Here is a 12,926-nt window from a genome sequence, read left to right as displayed (position 1 = left end):
ACCTCCTCTATGTAGACTACCGGAAGTGGGCAGGGAGGAGGAGGAGCCAGAGGGAAAGCCAGCCTTCAACAGGGAGCTGTGCAGGATGCTGAAGACCTAAGGACACAGCTCCTGTCCTCAGGGGTACCGCAGTCCAGGCAGGTGGACGAGACATACAAGTGGAGTGGGTAAAGCATCACCCTGCAGACCAGTAGGCGAGCAAAGAATGCAGAGGTCCGCATAGATGAGAAAAGCTCAGGGGCTTTCTAGAAGTAAACCTCGAGCTGGATGCTCACAGATGAGTTTCAATGAGAGAGCAAAAGGAGAGACCTCCAAGAGGAAGGCATGTGACTGTGATTGAAGGCATGGATGGGAATCGTGGCTCACCAGGACGCTCACGAGCGCAGGGGGAGGTGTTGGGACGCAGCAGAACAGAGGGGAGATGGGAGAGGTGGGGGGGAATGGGTAGAGTGGCGCCAACAGGTTGGGGACCTTGAGAAACAGGCCCAAATAACTAGGCATGATGGGAAAAAGAGGAAGAAGGTGCGTGGCGTCCTGAGCGGGAGTGGAATGTCATGAACTGGATGTGAGATTCACCTGGTGGCAGAAGGAAGAGGGGGAAGTCAGGAGGCAGTTGTAGCAGTCCAGGAGTTCATTCATTTGTTTACTCAACTGTCACCGGGAGACCCTATTTGTGGGGGAAACGGAGGAGACAATGGAAAGTTCAAAAAATTGGCTTTCTGCTCTCACGAAATTTAAGGTGGCGAAGTCAGACAAGCAAATAGGCAGCTACAGTAGAATGTGGGATACCCTCCCATGGGGAAAATAAAAGTTCAGATTTGGGGTTTCAGAGCATGGCAAGAGGAGTGTCGTCTCAGGTAGGGAAAACAGGGCAGGGGAGGAAAGAGCAGACGCAGCAGGTGCAGAACAGGAGGCGGAGGGCGAAGGGCAGAACAGAATTCCGGAGAGCTGCAGCTTTCGAGCCCATGTCTGTGTGACATCAACGCACCGTGCCCTTAACTCCTGAGCCAACAGGGGATTCCGACTGTGTACAGTGATGACAGGGTTCATTTCCCTGACCTCTCAAAAGTTTCAGGCAGTTACAAGCTGAGCATTGAACAAGTTGTTGATTTGCTTTGTTAACAAGAAGGCTGAAGAAAGAAAGAGGGGAATTTCCTACCCTGACCTACTTCTGGACAAGAAGCAAATAATAGCTGGTGACCTAGAAGTGACAGGAAGATTGGGGAAAGCCCATGGTGACCCTGGGAGAGAAGGGGGCGCCGGGAAGGCCACCTCAGGCAAGCAGCCCAAGAAAGAAAGGTGCCCGCTCCAGAGTCGCAGAGTCATTCTCTCTGCACAACGGCCAAAGACCCTGAAGAGAAAGAAGAGAAGAGCAACAAGGAAGCCAGCGCGCCAGCCAGCCCCACACGGAAGGCAACGGTCAATCAAGTGGGAAAAAGAAAGGGCCAATGCAGCTATTTACCATCATGCAGAAAAGAGCAAAATGTTTGGTAAACTTATTTCCTCCGCAGCCTTTTGTGCTGTCTTGACAGAGTGAGGTTTGCCACGGTTTAGGCGAGATAGTGCCTGAAATATTTCCACTCATCTGAACAATTTCCGGGTAGGAAATTGGTCCCATAAATCGCGGAACACAAAATCAAATATCCAGGTTGCTTTAAACTGCTTTTTCTTCTGTTTATGACAGTTAACTCGCAACAGCAACAACAATAAGGCATCGCCCAACCCTCTGGGGATTCCAAGGGGAGTGAGCAAATTGGGGACTGGGAGAGTCAAAGCTTCCTCTTTCCCTTGGGGTTTTTCTAGAAAGGATGAGCTGCCATGAGGCGGGAATCAGGACATTCGAGTTCACAGTGAAATAATATCCTGGTGACAAAGAAGATGTGTTGTCATTACGGCTATGGAAAGAATTTTCTCCTCTGTAACCACAACGCAAGTCACTTTTATCTTCCCTTTAGCGCCTAGAGGGGAGGGGCTGAGAAAGGACAGGCTCTTTCCAGTGGCGCAGGGAGTAACTTTACCGGAAAGAATCCTTTATGCAAAGAGTAAGGGACTCTGGAAGCCAAATCAGAATGCAGAGAGTAATAAAACATGTATGGGGAAGCTGAGAGCTTCTGAAACTGCAGAACGAAGAGCTGACAAGACTGAAGGTGGCTTTGCACAGCACCGAGGGACCTGGACCAGGGAGCCCTGCGTTCCCATCTGCCCCAGCCCGCAGAGCCAGTGAACACAGCCTGGCTGAAGTTGAATCTGATCTGTTCAAATTTCTGTCCTGAGTTAGAGAAAGACTGTCAGGTGGAAGGAGGGTGTGCTGATGACTTTATATTTCTCTACATAAAATCACGTTCATTTTCATTTGATTTCGGGGGAGCCGACAAGGCTGGGGACAGGCGTGTACAACCGTTAAAATCTCAATAGCAAAGCATGGCACATCTCACCAGGGTTGAAAACACTTTAATTTTTAAGTAACCAAAGGGCAGGTATATATTTTTCTCTTTTCTTATATACTGGGTTTCAGAATCTCACAATTTTGAAGTGAATCGTCAGGAAGCAATATAATGAAATGGTTAAAAACACAGACTTTGTGGCCAGGTGCGGTGGCTCACGCCTGTAATCCTAGCTCTCTGGGAGGCCAAGGTGGGCAGATTGCTTGAGGTCAGGAGTTCGAAACTACCCCGAGCAAGAGCGAGACGCCATCTCTACTATAAATAGAAAGAAATTAATTGGCCAACTAATAGATATAGAAAAAAAATTAGCCGGGCATGGTGGCGCATGCCTGTAGTCCCAGCTACTGGGGAGGCTGAGGCAGGAGGATTGCTTGAGCCTAGGAGTTTGAGGTTGCTGTAAGCTAGGATGACGCTACAGCACTCACTCTAGCCTGGGCAACAAAGTGAGACTCTGTCTCAAAAAAAACACACAAAAAAACACAAAGACTTTGGAGCTAACTGCTTTTTCTGGAATCCCAACTCTGCCATTGCCCGGTAGTGTGACCTTGGGCAAGTCACTTAACCTCTGTGCACCTCAGTTCCTTGACTATAAAATGAGGATAACAATAGTAACTCCTGTTACCGAAAACTCGCACTTGTCTCCATCAGAAGAATGAGAACAAGTGGTTTGAGAAGGAAAGAGAAATGTACTACTTTGCCCGCAAAGCAGGAGGATGGAGACTCCAGTCTGAAATGCCATTGTCCTAATAATAAGCAGAAATATAAAGCTTTTAAAGGGAGGCCATTCAGCTTCAGACAATTGCTGTTCAACTACAGCCACCTCCTGTAGCACAAATAACAAAAGACTCACCCTGCCCCTCCCACCCACTGGCCTGAGGCAGGGATGCAGGTTTTAGTTCTCAAAAAGGAGTGCAGGATGTTTTAAAGAGACAGAAAATATTTTTTGCTGTTTTTTCAGGCTACTCCCACTATCTCATATACTTCTTAGAGAAATTTTCAGGATAAAAAAGCACTTATGCATAAAGTGCTTACAATAATGTCTAGCACATAATAAACAAAAAGGTACATTAGATTATCATTACTATGAGGCTTATCAAGGCCAGGAATCATTTTGAATAAAAAAAAATAAATTCAAGGACCAGCTTTGATCTCTGCTAAGAGTATTCTAAGTGATGTCATTTGAGCAGGACTGGATTTTAAGCTGAAGCATAATATCTACCTGTTTTTTCCCCCTCTCTTCCTGCGTATCATGGTGTTTAAAACAAATATTTTTGGCATTCCACCCCCTAGGAAAAAAGATAAATAAATAAAATAAAAATTCAGGGGCCGGGTGAGGTGGCTCATGCCTGTAATCCTAGCACTTTGGGAGGCAGAGGTGGAAGGATCACTTCAGGTCAGGAGTTTGAGACCAGCCTGAGCAAGAGCCAGACCTCATTTCTACTAATAATAGAAAAAATTAGCTGGGGGTGGGGGCATGCACCTATAGTCCCAGCCACTCAGGAGGCTGAGGCAGGAGGATTGCTTGAGCCCAAGAATTTGAGGTTGCTGTGAGCTATGATGATGCCACCGCACTCTAGCTCCAGCAACAGGGCAACACTCTGTCTCAAAAAAAAGTCTTAAAAAAAGAAATTTAGAAGCTTTACTCTGGAGTGTACAGTAAGTGTGAAAATCACATCAAAATAAAAAGAGCAGTTGCTCACAGTCATCCTGGCTGCTCTAGAGGCTGAGGCGGGAAGATCACTTGAGGCCAGGAGTTCGAGGCTGCAGTGAGCTATGATTGTGCCTATGAGTAGCCACTGCATTCCAACCCAAGCAGCATAGTGAGACCCTGCCTCTAAAAAAATTAAAATTTAAAAATTTTTTTTAAAAAAAGAAAAATAAAAGAAAAAAGACCCCTAAAGTCAATTCCCAACAATAGTTAAGATAAAAATATATAAAAAGTAGAATACTATGAAGCCACTAAAAACAATAATGTAGATATAAGGATATATTTATTAACATAAAGAGATACTCATGATATATCTTAAGTGAAAGGTTGGCTTACGAATGGCATGAGTATCTCATGTTTGTACGAAGATCCACATCTTACGTTTCTATCATGGTGGTTACATAGACAAAGTCTGAAATGTTACCTCTGGAGGTGGAATTATGGGTGTTCTTTTTTTTTTTTTAAGAAAAAAAGGCAATTCCAGAAAACAGGAGTGAATGAAGGGTATGGACCTTGCCCTAAGGGACTGGACAAGTCGCTTAGCCTCAGTTTCCATTTTCCTTGGAATAGGATCGTGAGAATGAAATGCAATAATCCGTGTAAGGACTGTGCCCGTTGTGTGGCGCGTGGTAAGAGGACACCTTACTCTCCGTGCGTGCCTTCCTATCACGTGGCTGGTAACCTGCGCCCGCGTGCGGTCCCTGGCAGAACAGGAGCCAGGACGCCGCCACCAACGGCAGGAGTGAACCGGAGCTCCTGGCATTTCACTAGCCCCGAACATCTCTCCCTCCTGTCTGTCTACACGCAAGGCTCAACTCCTTCAAAAAAAGAAAGAAAGAAAAAAACTTCCTCCCACAGGCTCCGTAAGCTTCTATAAGGACACATCACTCGTCCGTGCGAGTCTACTTCCTCTGTCTGTCATTTCTTCTGAGCAGGACCCCGGCTCGGCTCCCTGAGCCGGCACCCGCCACACGGCTGTTTACCCGGGGAGCACTCGGTTAGTGCCCGTCGCCAGCAGAGCTTAGCCTCGTAGAGTTGGAAGACTGAGTATTTCAGGAAAAAGAAAACACAAGGCTTAAGCAAGGCAAAGGAGAGTCTTTCAGGACAGATCACTACTAAAAAAGTGTAACAGTCCCATGCAGCTTTTTACCACGAAACGTGGAAAAGCTAAGGTATTAATAGATTTGGTGCTTGTAATTAAGTCTGCAGAGATAGGACATTATGCAAATTAGCAGGTGAAATATACTGGAAACTTTTAGCAGAACCGGGATACCAGGACGGCTGGAAAGTTATAATTTAATAAAACGCAAACACGTAAAGGCAAGTCCTAACGGACTTTGCCGTCTTATTTGAGGAAGTAAATTGGAGAAATGAAGCTGTGAAGGTGGGAGGCTGAGAAACTTCTGGCACACACACCATGACCACACCAAAGCTTTTTTGGGAGTAATGTTATTACAGAGGCCTTCTGGTTACAGATTAAAAAACAAAAAACAAACACTCATGTTACTTTCCCTGTAAGATCTTGCAACATGATTAAAATACTGTACTTCATAAACCAAATTCAGTTCACTTAAATTGTCAGATCTGGATGGGTAAAAGATGCTCACTGCACTGGTCTTTCAGCTTATTAGTAAATCTGAAGCTTTTTATAATAAAACGTTGGAAAGAACTCAGACTATAGTCTGCTGTCCCCCATCTCAATGCGGAGCCTAATATGGAGAGGAAAAGACTAGTCGAGCACTTGGGGACGTGTTCACTTTTTTTATTGTTTGTTTTTTGTTCAATTTTTTTTTTTTTTTGAGACAGAGTCTTGCTCTGTGGCCCGGGTCAGAGTGCCGTGGGGTCAGCCTAGCTCACAGCAACCCCAAACTCTTGAGCTCACGCGATCCTTCTGCCTCAGCCTCCCAAGTAGCTGGGAATACAGGTGCATGCCACCATACTCAGCCATTTTTTTCTATTTTAGTAGAGACCAGGTCTTGCTCTTGCTCAGGCTGGTCTTGAACTCCTGACCTCAAGTGATCCTCCTGCCTCCACCTCCCAGAGTGCTAGGATTACAGGCGAGAGCCACTGTGCCCAGCCAGTTTTTGTTCAATATTTTGAACATCTTTTTCCTGAAGGAGGCTCCATCTTTCTTTTACCTTGTGTATGCAGTGGCCCATAACATCGGGTATGTCATTAGTACCAACAAACACTGTAGCTCTTCAAGAACTTCAAATACAATAAACACTAAGTGTTGGGTGTTGTGGTAAGTTCCATGTGCTTGGTCTTTGTAGTACAAGGAGAATGCTGTTGACTTATCTTGGGCCCAGACTATGCAGTTTGACCTATTTTCCAAGGGTGGTGATGAATTCATTCATTTATTAAACACACATTTACTGAACAGGGCATTGTACATTGATAGAGAAATGGCAGAGCACCTGTTCTTATAGAGCTTACAAACCCACTGGTGAGATGCAACATACAAACAGGTAACAATATTCAGATGGTTATGAATGAGAGAGCTACAAAACACAATAGGAGACAGGATCTCCTCTAATTCATTCATTTGGCTACCTCTACAGCATAACAACTTGGGTCAGGGGTGCAGATTGTGGCCATGGAATGGAATTATATTAACTAGTCTACTAGATTGGCCCACGATCCATATATCAGAGACGTGGGCCTGTAATTGGTCACTCAGTAAAATCTCAAAAGGTTATGCCAGATGTCACGGGCACAGTAGCAATCTGTATAAATTTGTGGGGGAGAGGGAAAGAGACATTACTCACTCTTGTGGTCCATCATAGCATCAAACCCACCAAGAGAGTATTAAAGTACTACTTGTTGAACTAAAGTCAATCGATCCTTTTTCTCTTTGACTCAGAAGAGATTCCGATCAGGCTAAGAGCTCATCTAACACCAGGACACCATACAAAGAAGACAGGGGACAGGGATACCCTGATTTCCTTCTGGGCACAGGCCGAGTGGTAATCAGTTCAACTAGGGTAGAGAGGGGCTGACTCCCTGACCTACTTTAGAAAGTTTGACGGTTCTGAGTAAGAGCTCATGACTATGGGTGATCCCTGTAAGGCAGTGGTTCTCAACCAGGGTGATTTTTCCCACCAGGGGACATTTGGCAATGTCTGGAGATATTTTTGGTTGTCACACTGGGACAAGGGGTACTGCTGGCATCCAGTGGGAGGAGGCCAGGGATGTGGGTCAGGACCCTGCGATGCAGAGGGCAGTCCTCCTGAGCAAAGAATTGTCCAGCCCCAAATTCAGTAGTGCCGCTGGTGAGAACCTGAGTGAGGGGGCGTGTGTGTCAGTCAGCTCACAGGACAACGGCTGCATTCTTAATTACCTGAAAAGTGAATGCTTTGGGTTGGGCATGATGGCTCACACTGTAACCCTAGCACTGTGGGAGGCCAAGGTGGGAGGATGGTGGGAGGAGGCCAAGAGTTCGAGACTAGCCTGAGCAACATAGCATGACCCTCATCTCTACAAAAAATAGAAAAATTAGCTGGCATGTTAGTGCACATCTGTAGTCCCAACTACTAGGGGGGCTGAGGCAGAAGGATTGTTTGAGTCCAGGAGTTGCAGGTTGCACTGAGCTTGCACTCCAGGCTGGGCAACAGAGCGAGATGTCTTCTCAAAAAAGCAAAAAAATGCTTCAAAGATTAGGGTGTTTGCAGGGTTCCATGCAAATCCTGCATTCTGACTCTTTTACAAAATTTAAGCAAACACCAGTTACAGATGACTTTGGGGTATGAAGAATAGCACAATAATCATGAAACAAACACTTTGCAGAATCAAGGTGAAAAGAACTTAACTGCTACTCATCAGCTAGACCAGCACTACTCAGTAAAATATAACACTGTGTGACCCACAAATGCAAGCCTCAGATGTTATTTTTAAATTCCCAGTTAACTACATAAAGAAAGTAAAAAGAAACAGGTGAAGTTAAGTTTAATAATAGATTCCATTTAACTCAATATATACAAAACACTACATTATAGGCATGAGCCACTGTGCCCGGCCTTTGATTTTGCCTTAAAATGATAGTATTTCAGGGCCAGACCTTTGCTTTTGTATTAATATGATAGTATTTTGGAGCTGGACGCTGTGGTTCATACCTTTAATTCCAGTGCTTTGGAAGGCTGAGGCTGGAGGATCAAGACCAACCTGGGCAACATAGCAAGACCCTGTCTCTACAAAAACAAACTTAAAAAAATCAGCTCAGTGTGGTGGGATGCCTGTAGTCCCCACAACTTGGGAGGCTGAGGCCAGAGGACCGCTTGAGCCCAGGAGTTTGAGGCTGCAGTGAACTATGATCTTACCACTGCACTCCAATCTGGGTGACAGAGTGAGACCCTGTCCCTTAAAATAAAAAAAATAAAAAAAACGTGCAGAATTTGCCCCAATTTTGATTCTGCATGTCTGGAATGGGAGCCAGCAATCCACATTTTTAACATTTGCTTAGATACAACAATTTATTCTAGATCACTGACTTGTTTGAGAGATACCACGTGCATCTCAGTCCCTTGCAGGCTAGCCCAAAACCACGTTACTACACATGGTTGCCGTTTCTTTGGCAAAGAAGGAATGAAGAATTCCTCCCATGAGAGAGGGCGCATAGCTGTACAGATCCCCAGGAAACCCGAATTTCCCTTCACCACTTATTATGGCGCTATTTCTGTATTGATGTTTTGAAAACTTAGTACACCTACAGGTAATGTTTTCCTGTTTTCAAGAAGTTTTACTTCCTCAATCCTCTGCAAATGTGCTGAGGGAGACTGGGTGTACTGACTAGAGCCCCACACTCTCGAACAGGAAGCATGATCTTGTGACTGAGAAAACGCCACAGAGCTGTACTCAGACGAGTATGACTCCATTTTTATGCCGCAGGTTGTTAGCTAAGGCAATTGTAAGATTGCTGCTAACTCCTCACATTTGCTGCCTGTGTTCTCGGTTTTTGTTTTGTTTTGTTTTGTTTTTCTTTTTGAGACAGAGTCTCGCTTTGTTGCCCAGGCTAGAGTGAGTGCCATGGCATCCGCCTAGCTCACAGCAACCTCAAACTCCTGGGCTCAAGCAATCCTCCTGCCTCAGCCTCCCAAGTAGCTGGGACTACAGGGATGCACCACCATGCCCGGCTAATTTTTTCTATATATATTAGTTGGCCAATTAATTTCTTTCTATTTATAGTAGAGACAGGGTCTTGCTCTTGCTCAGGCTGGTTTCGAACTCCTGACCTTTAGCAATCCGCCCGCCTGGGCCTCCCAGAGTGCTAGGATTACAGGCGTGAGCCACCGCACCCGGCCTGTGTTCTTGTTTTCAATTTCAACTCCATAACACATAAACTCGTAATAGTGAATTTGCATCTGTCAGTTCAAAACTGCCCTTTTTGAGGGCAACAAGGAAAGAGAGTTGTGGTAAAAATGATGTCTTAGGGCCCTGCGTGGTCTCACCTGTATCCATCCTCAAGACCACTCTGTTCACAAGGAAATGATCTCTGAGAGAAGGTCCATGTGCACCTGATCTGGGGGTACGCTTGAAACCTGACGGAGAAACAGAACTCTTCGTATGGGTCAATTTCATAATCTTCACTTGAATTGGTAGCATTTATAAATCCCTTTTCTGTAAAAAGAAGTGAATTTGTAAATTAGATAATGAGGGTCATACGGAAATATATTGAGAAGATAAGCTTTTATTCATCAGTTTAATGCATGGAAAGTCAGGTGTTGGCAGGCTGCAACACGGTCGAAGTTCACAGTCCAGAGCAAATACAGGAGTCCTACGCCTGGGTCCAACCCTGTGCTCGTAATCTCTTAGAGTCAAGATTCCTTTAAGAACGGAATATAAATAACTGGCTATCTTCCTAGAGAAATGTATAAATAAACCTATAGATTTTGCAGACAATTTCAAGAGGCTAAAAGGCTCCCTACTCCTATGTGCACTCTTGGGGTCCCCTAACAGAGTCTGGAAGCCCCTGCTCTCAGCCAGTACAACTCTGTTGTGACAGGTCCCATAGAAAATAATCTAGAGGCACAAATAAAAGAGCAATCCAGCTAGCAGTATTCACAAGGTTTCCTTATCATTTGCTAAGAGAATCACTGCATTTCTTGGCATTTTTCATTACAGCTAAAGACTGCACCCCAATCTGAGGTTGCTTAAATGTGGTTATTTTCAAACCCTGCGTAGCCCACTCAGACTTCAATGCATCTAAGGGCTTGTACCATTCTCTCAGTTATCGCTCACTGCACTGGCAGTGAGCTGGTTCTTAGAACAAGTATTTATTAAGTGCCTGTTTGGGGTCAGGCTTCTTGCAAGTTTCTGGGACTAGAAGGATAGAAGGGATTGTCCCCGTCCTTAGGAAGCTTACAGTCTACTGGAGGACAAAAGTCCACCAATGCATGGTCACATCACAATGTGCTATGTACAAAGACAGTGGCATTTCCAGTAGGTCTGGTTTAAGTGGAAAAGGGAGTGGGCAGCTTATCTTTGCAAAGCTATTTTAACTCAGTTGTGTGCATTTTTTAGCTTTTTGATAGTAACATTAAATCGAAATCAGAATTTGTATTACACACCTCACATTCCACACTAAAGCAACTAAAAATATGAATAAAGGTTGCGTGGGCAGCCTGCCTTACCCAGGACGGTAACCAGCGCTGATTGACTGGGGTGCTTAGAAGAGGAACAAGTGTAGTATCCAGCGTCGTTTCTTCCCACTGATGATACAAAAGCAAACAGAATCCGTATCATAGTTCTGTTTGCTGAATAGGCACTCATCTCAAAGTAGCTGCCCTAGGTATTAATAAAACAGAGTTTGAATTTAATGTTTGCAACCTGTGCTATTGGCTAATTGTTACTGCACTTTTCAGAACACAAACTGTCCTGTTACCTCCTTGAGGGCTTTGTTTGCTAATTCCCAGGTGAGCCCGAATCTGTGGTTCACATGGACAGCTCTACACCTTATCCACAGGGGTTCCCCCACTTTGAGAAACAATTGTGGCAGCGTGGTCTGAGGAGTTTGACTTAGATCTAGAAGATGAAAAAATCCTGAGTAAGAAAAAGAGTTATTCTTCCTCATCACAAAATATATCCCGAACATTCTGAAGAACAAAGATTTTTAGCATCATCTCAAGTGTGCCGAACCACGTCAGTAAAACAATCCTTTAGAGATCGCCTCCTCTTTTACGAAGAATCAGCATTTACGGAATCCATAATAGCACATTTACGATGGTATGCAGGAACTACAGATTTTCTGAAATTGAATGATCACCTACGCAGTTACTGTTAGTCCCCGATAGCTTCTAAAGACTAGTCACTGAAAGTGAAAAAGCACAGGACATGGTAGTGTTACCTATCGTGAACAGCTTGGTACATGCCCTGCCCAGTTCGTTTCTTGCGCAGCACCTTATGTCGGTTCCAAACAATTCATAAAGTACCTTTTCCTGCTTCGTAACAACAGCTGGGCTTTCTTCTTCACAGCTGCAATTAGAAAGTAGAAGCCATTCGGCTTAACCGGGCTTTAAAATGACAAAAGAATGTGCAGGAGGAGAACAAAGTTCAAGGTTCTAGAGTCAGGTTGAGGGTAACAAAGACAACAGCAGGTCAAGAGACAAGCCCAGCCAGGCGGGGAGGCTCACGCCTGTAATCCTAGCACTCTGGGAGGCCGAGGCGAACAGATCGCTCAAGGTCAGGAGTTCGAAACCAGCCTGAGCAAGAGTGAGACCCGTCTCTACTATAAATAGAAATAAATTAATTGGTTAACTAATATACATAGAAAAAATCAGCCGGGCATGGTGGCGCATGCCTGTAGTCCCAGCTACTTGGGAGGCTGAGGCAGGAGGATCGCTTGAGCCCAGGAGTTTGAGGTTGCTGTGAGCTAGGCTGACGCCATGGCACTCACTCTAGCCTGGGCAACAATGTGATACTCTGTCTCAAAAAAAAAAGAGACAAGCCCAAATCTGTGGTTTTCACTAATGCTCATTAGGGAACTAGTTACTCATTAGCTCAACTCATTACCATACCCCTCGTGAGAATTACACAATAAAACACTCGAACATTTTTCACCGGTGGTGACCTCTTTTTGTTGTTGTTGTTTAAAGACAGGGAAAAGAATAGAAGAATTGAGAAAGAAGAGGAAGGAAAGAAGAAAAAGAGAGAGAGAAAGCGTGAGGTGGGCTTTAGTGAAGTTTTCCAAGGCAGGTGTTTTTTCTTTAAAGCACAGAAATATACACCCAGCGAGGGGAGAGGCTGATGTTGCAAAAGTCACCAGAGTTCCCACCGCAAACGGAGAAGGAAAGCCAAGGTGTCAGTACCGAGGGAAGTTGGCCAAGACCCTCTCAGTATTGAATGGAGAAACGAGAAAATGGACTTAGGTTCCTAACAGAGTTTCCCTGGCTACCCCTTTCCCAAGGCAGATAATGGTTTTGGAGTTTGCATGGATTCACTCTTCTCTTTACCATTTTCATCAAGTGTATTATTTTTCTTTGTTTATGTATCTTTCCTTGAGTTATTTATTTTTTTTTATTACAAGACAACAGTAATTAGGGTCATTGTAGAAATTTTGGAAAATACAGAAAAACTCAAAGAAAAGAATTTAAAATTATCCATATTCTTAACACCCTGAGATAACAATGGTTACTATTTGGGTGTATATCTTTCCAATCTTTTTTTCTATATACACAGTGCATATACATCTATAATCTCTTTTCTTTTTTTTTTTTTTGGAGACAGAGTCTCACTGTGTTGCCCAGGCTAGAATGCCGAAGCAACAGCCTAGCTCACAGCAA

At 44.5% G+C, this 12,926-nt stretch overlaps 1 protein-coding gene and 1 long non-coding RNA gene across 2 annotated transcripts in view; one reads left to right on the top strand and one right to left on the bottom strand.

The window, feature by feature from the left end:
• Positions 1–12,926, bottom strand: part of FLT3 (fms related receptor tyrosine kinase 3) — a 75,111-nt gene that overhangs the window by 23,917 nt on the left and 38,268 nt on the right. The window contains exons 6-9 of the mRNA XM_012742305.3: positions 11,492–11,619; positions 11,030–11,169; positions 10,779–10,932; positions 9,597–9,765 (exon numbers count right to left, since the gene is read on the bottom strand). Coding sequence (XP_012597759.3) covers positions 9,597–9,765; positions 10,779–10,932; positions 11,030–11,169; positions 11,492–11,619 — 591 coding nt within the window. The remainder of the gene's footprint in view (positions 1–9,596; positions 9,766–10,778; positions 10,933–11,029; positions 11,170–11,491; positions 11,620–12,926) is intronic.
• Positions 1–12,926, top strand: part of LOC142874912 (uncharacterized) — a 61,530-nt gene that overhangs the window by 37,973 nt on the left and 10,631 nt on the right. The window lies entirely within an intron of this gene.

Source organism: Microcebus murinus, chromosome 13 (genome assembly GCF_040939455.1).
Source record: "Microcebus murinus isolate Inina chromosome 13, M.murinus_Inina_mat1.0, whole genome shotgun sequence".
Lineage (NCBI taxonomy): Eukaryota > Metazoa > Chordata > Mammalia > Primates > Cheirogaleidae > Microcebus > Microcebus murinus.
This window is presented reverse-complemented; position numbering and strand designations above follow the sequence as displayed.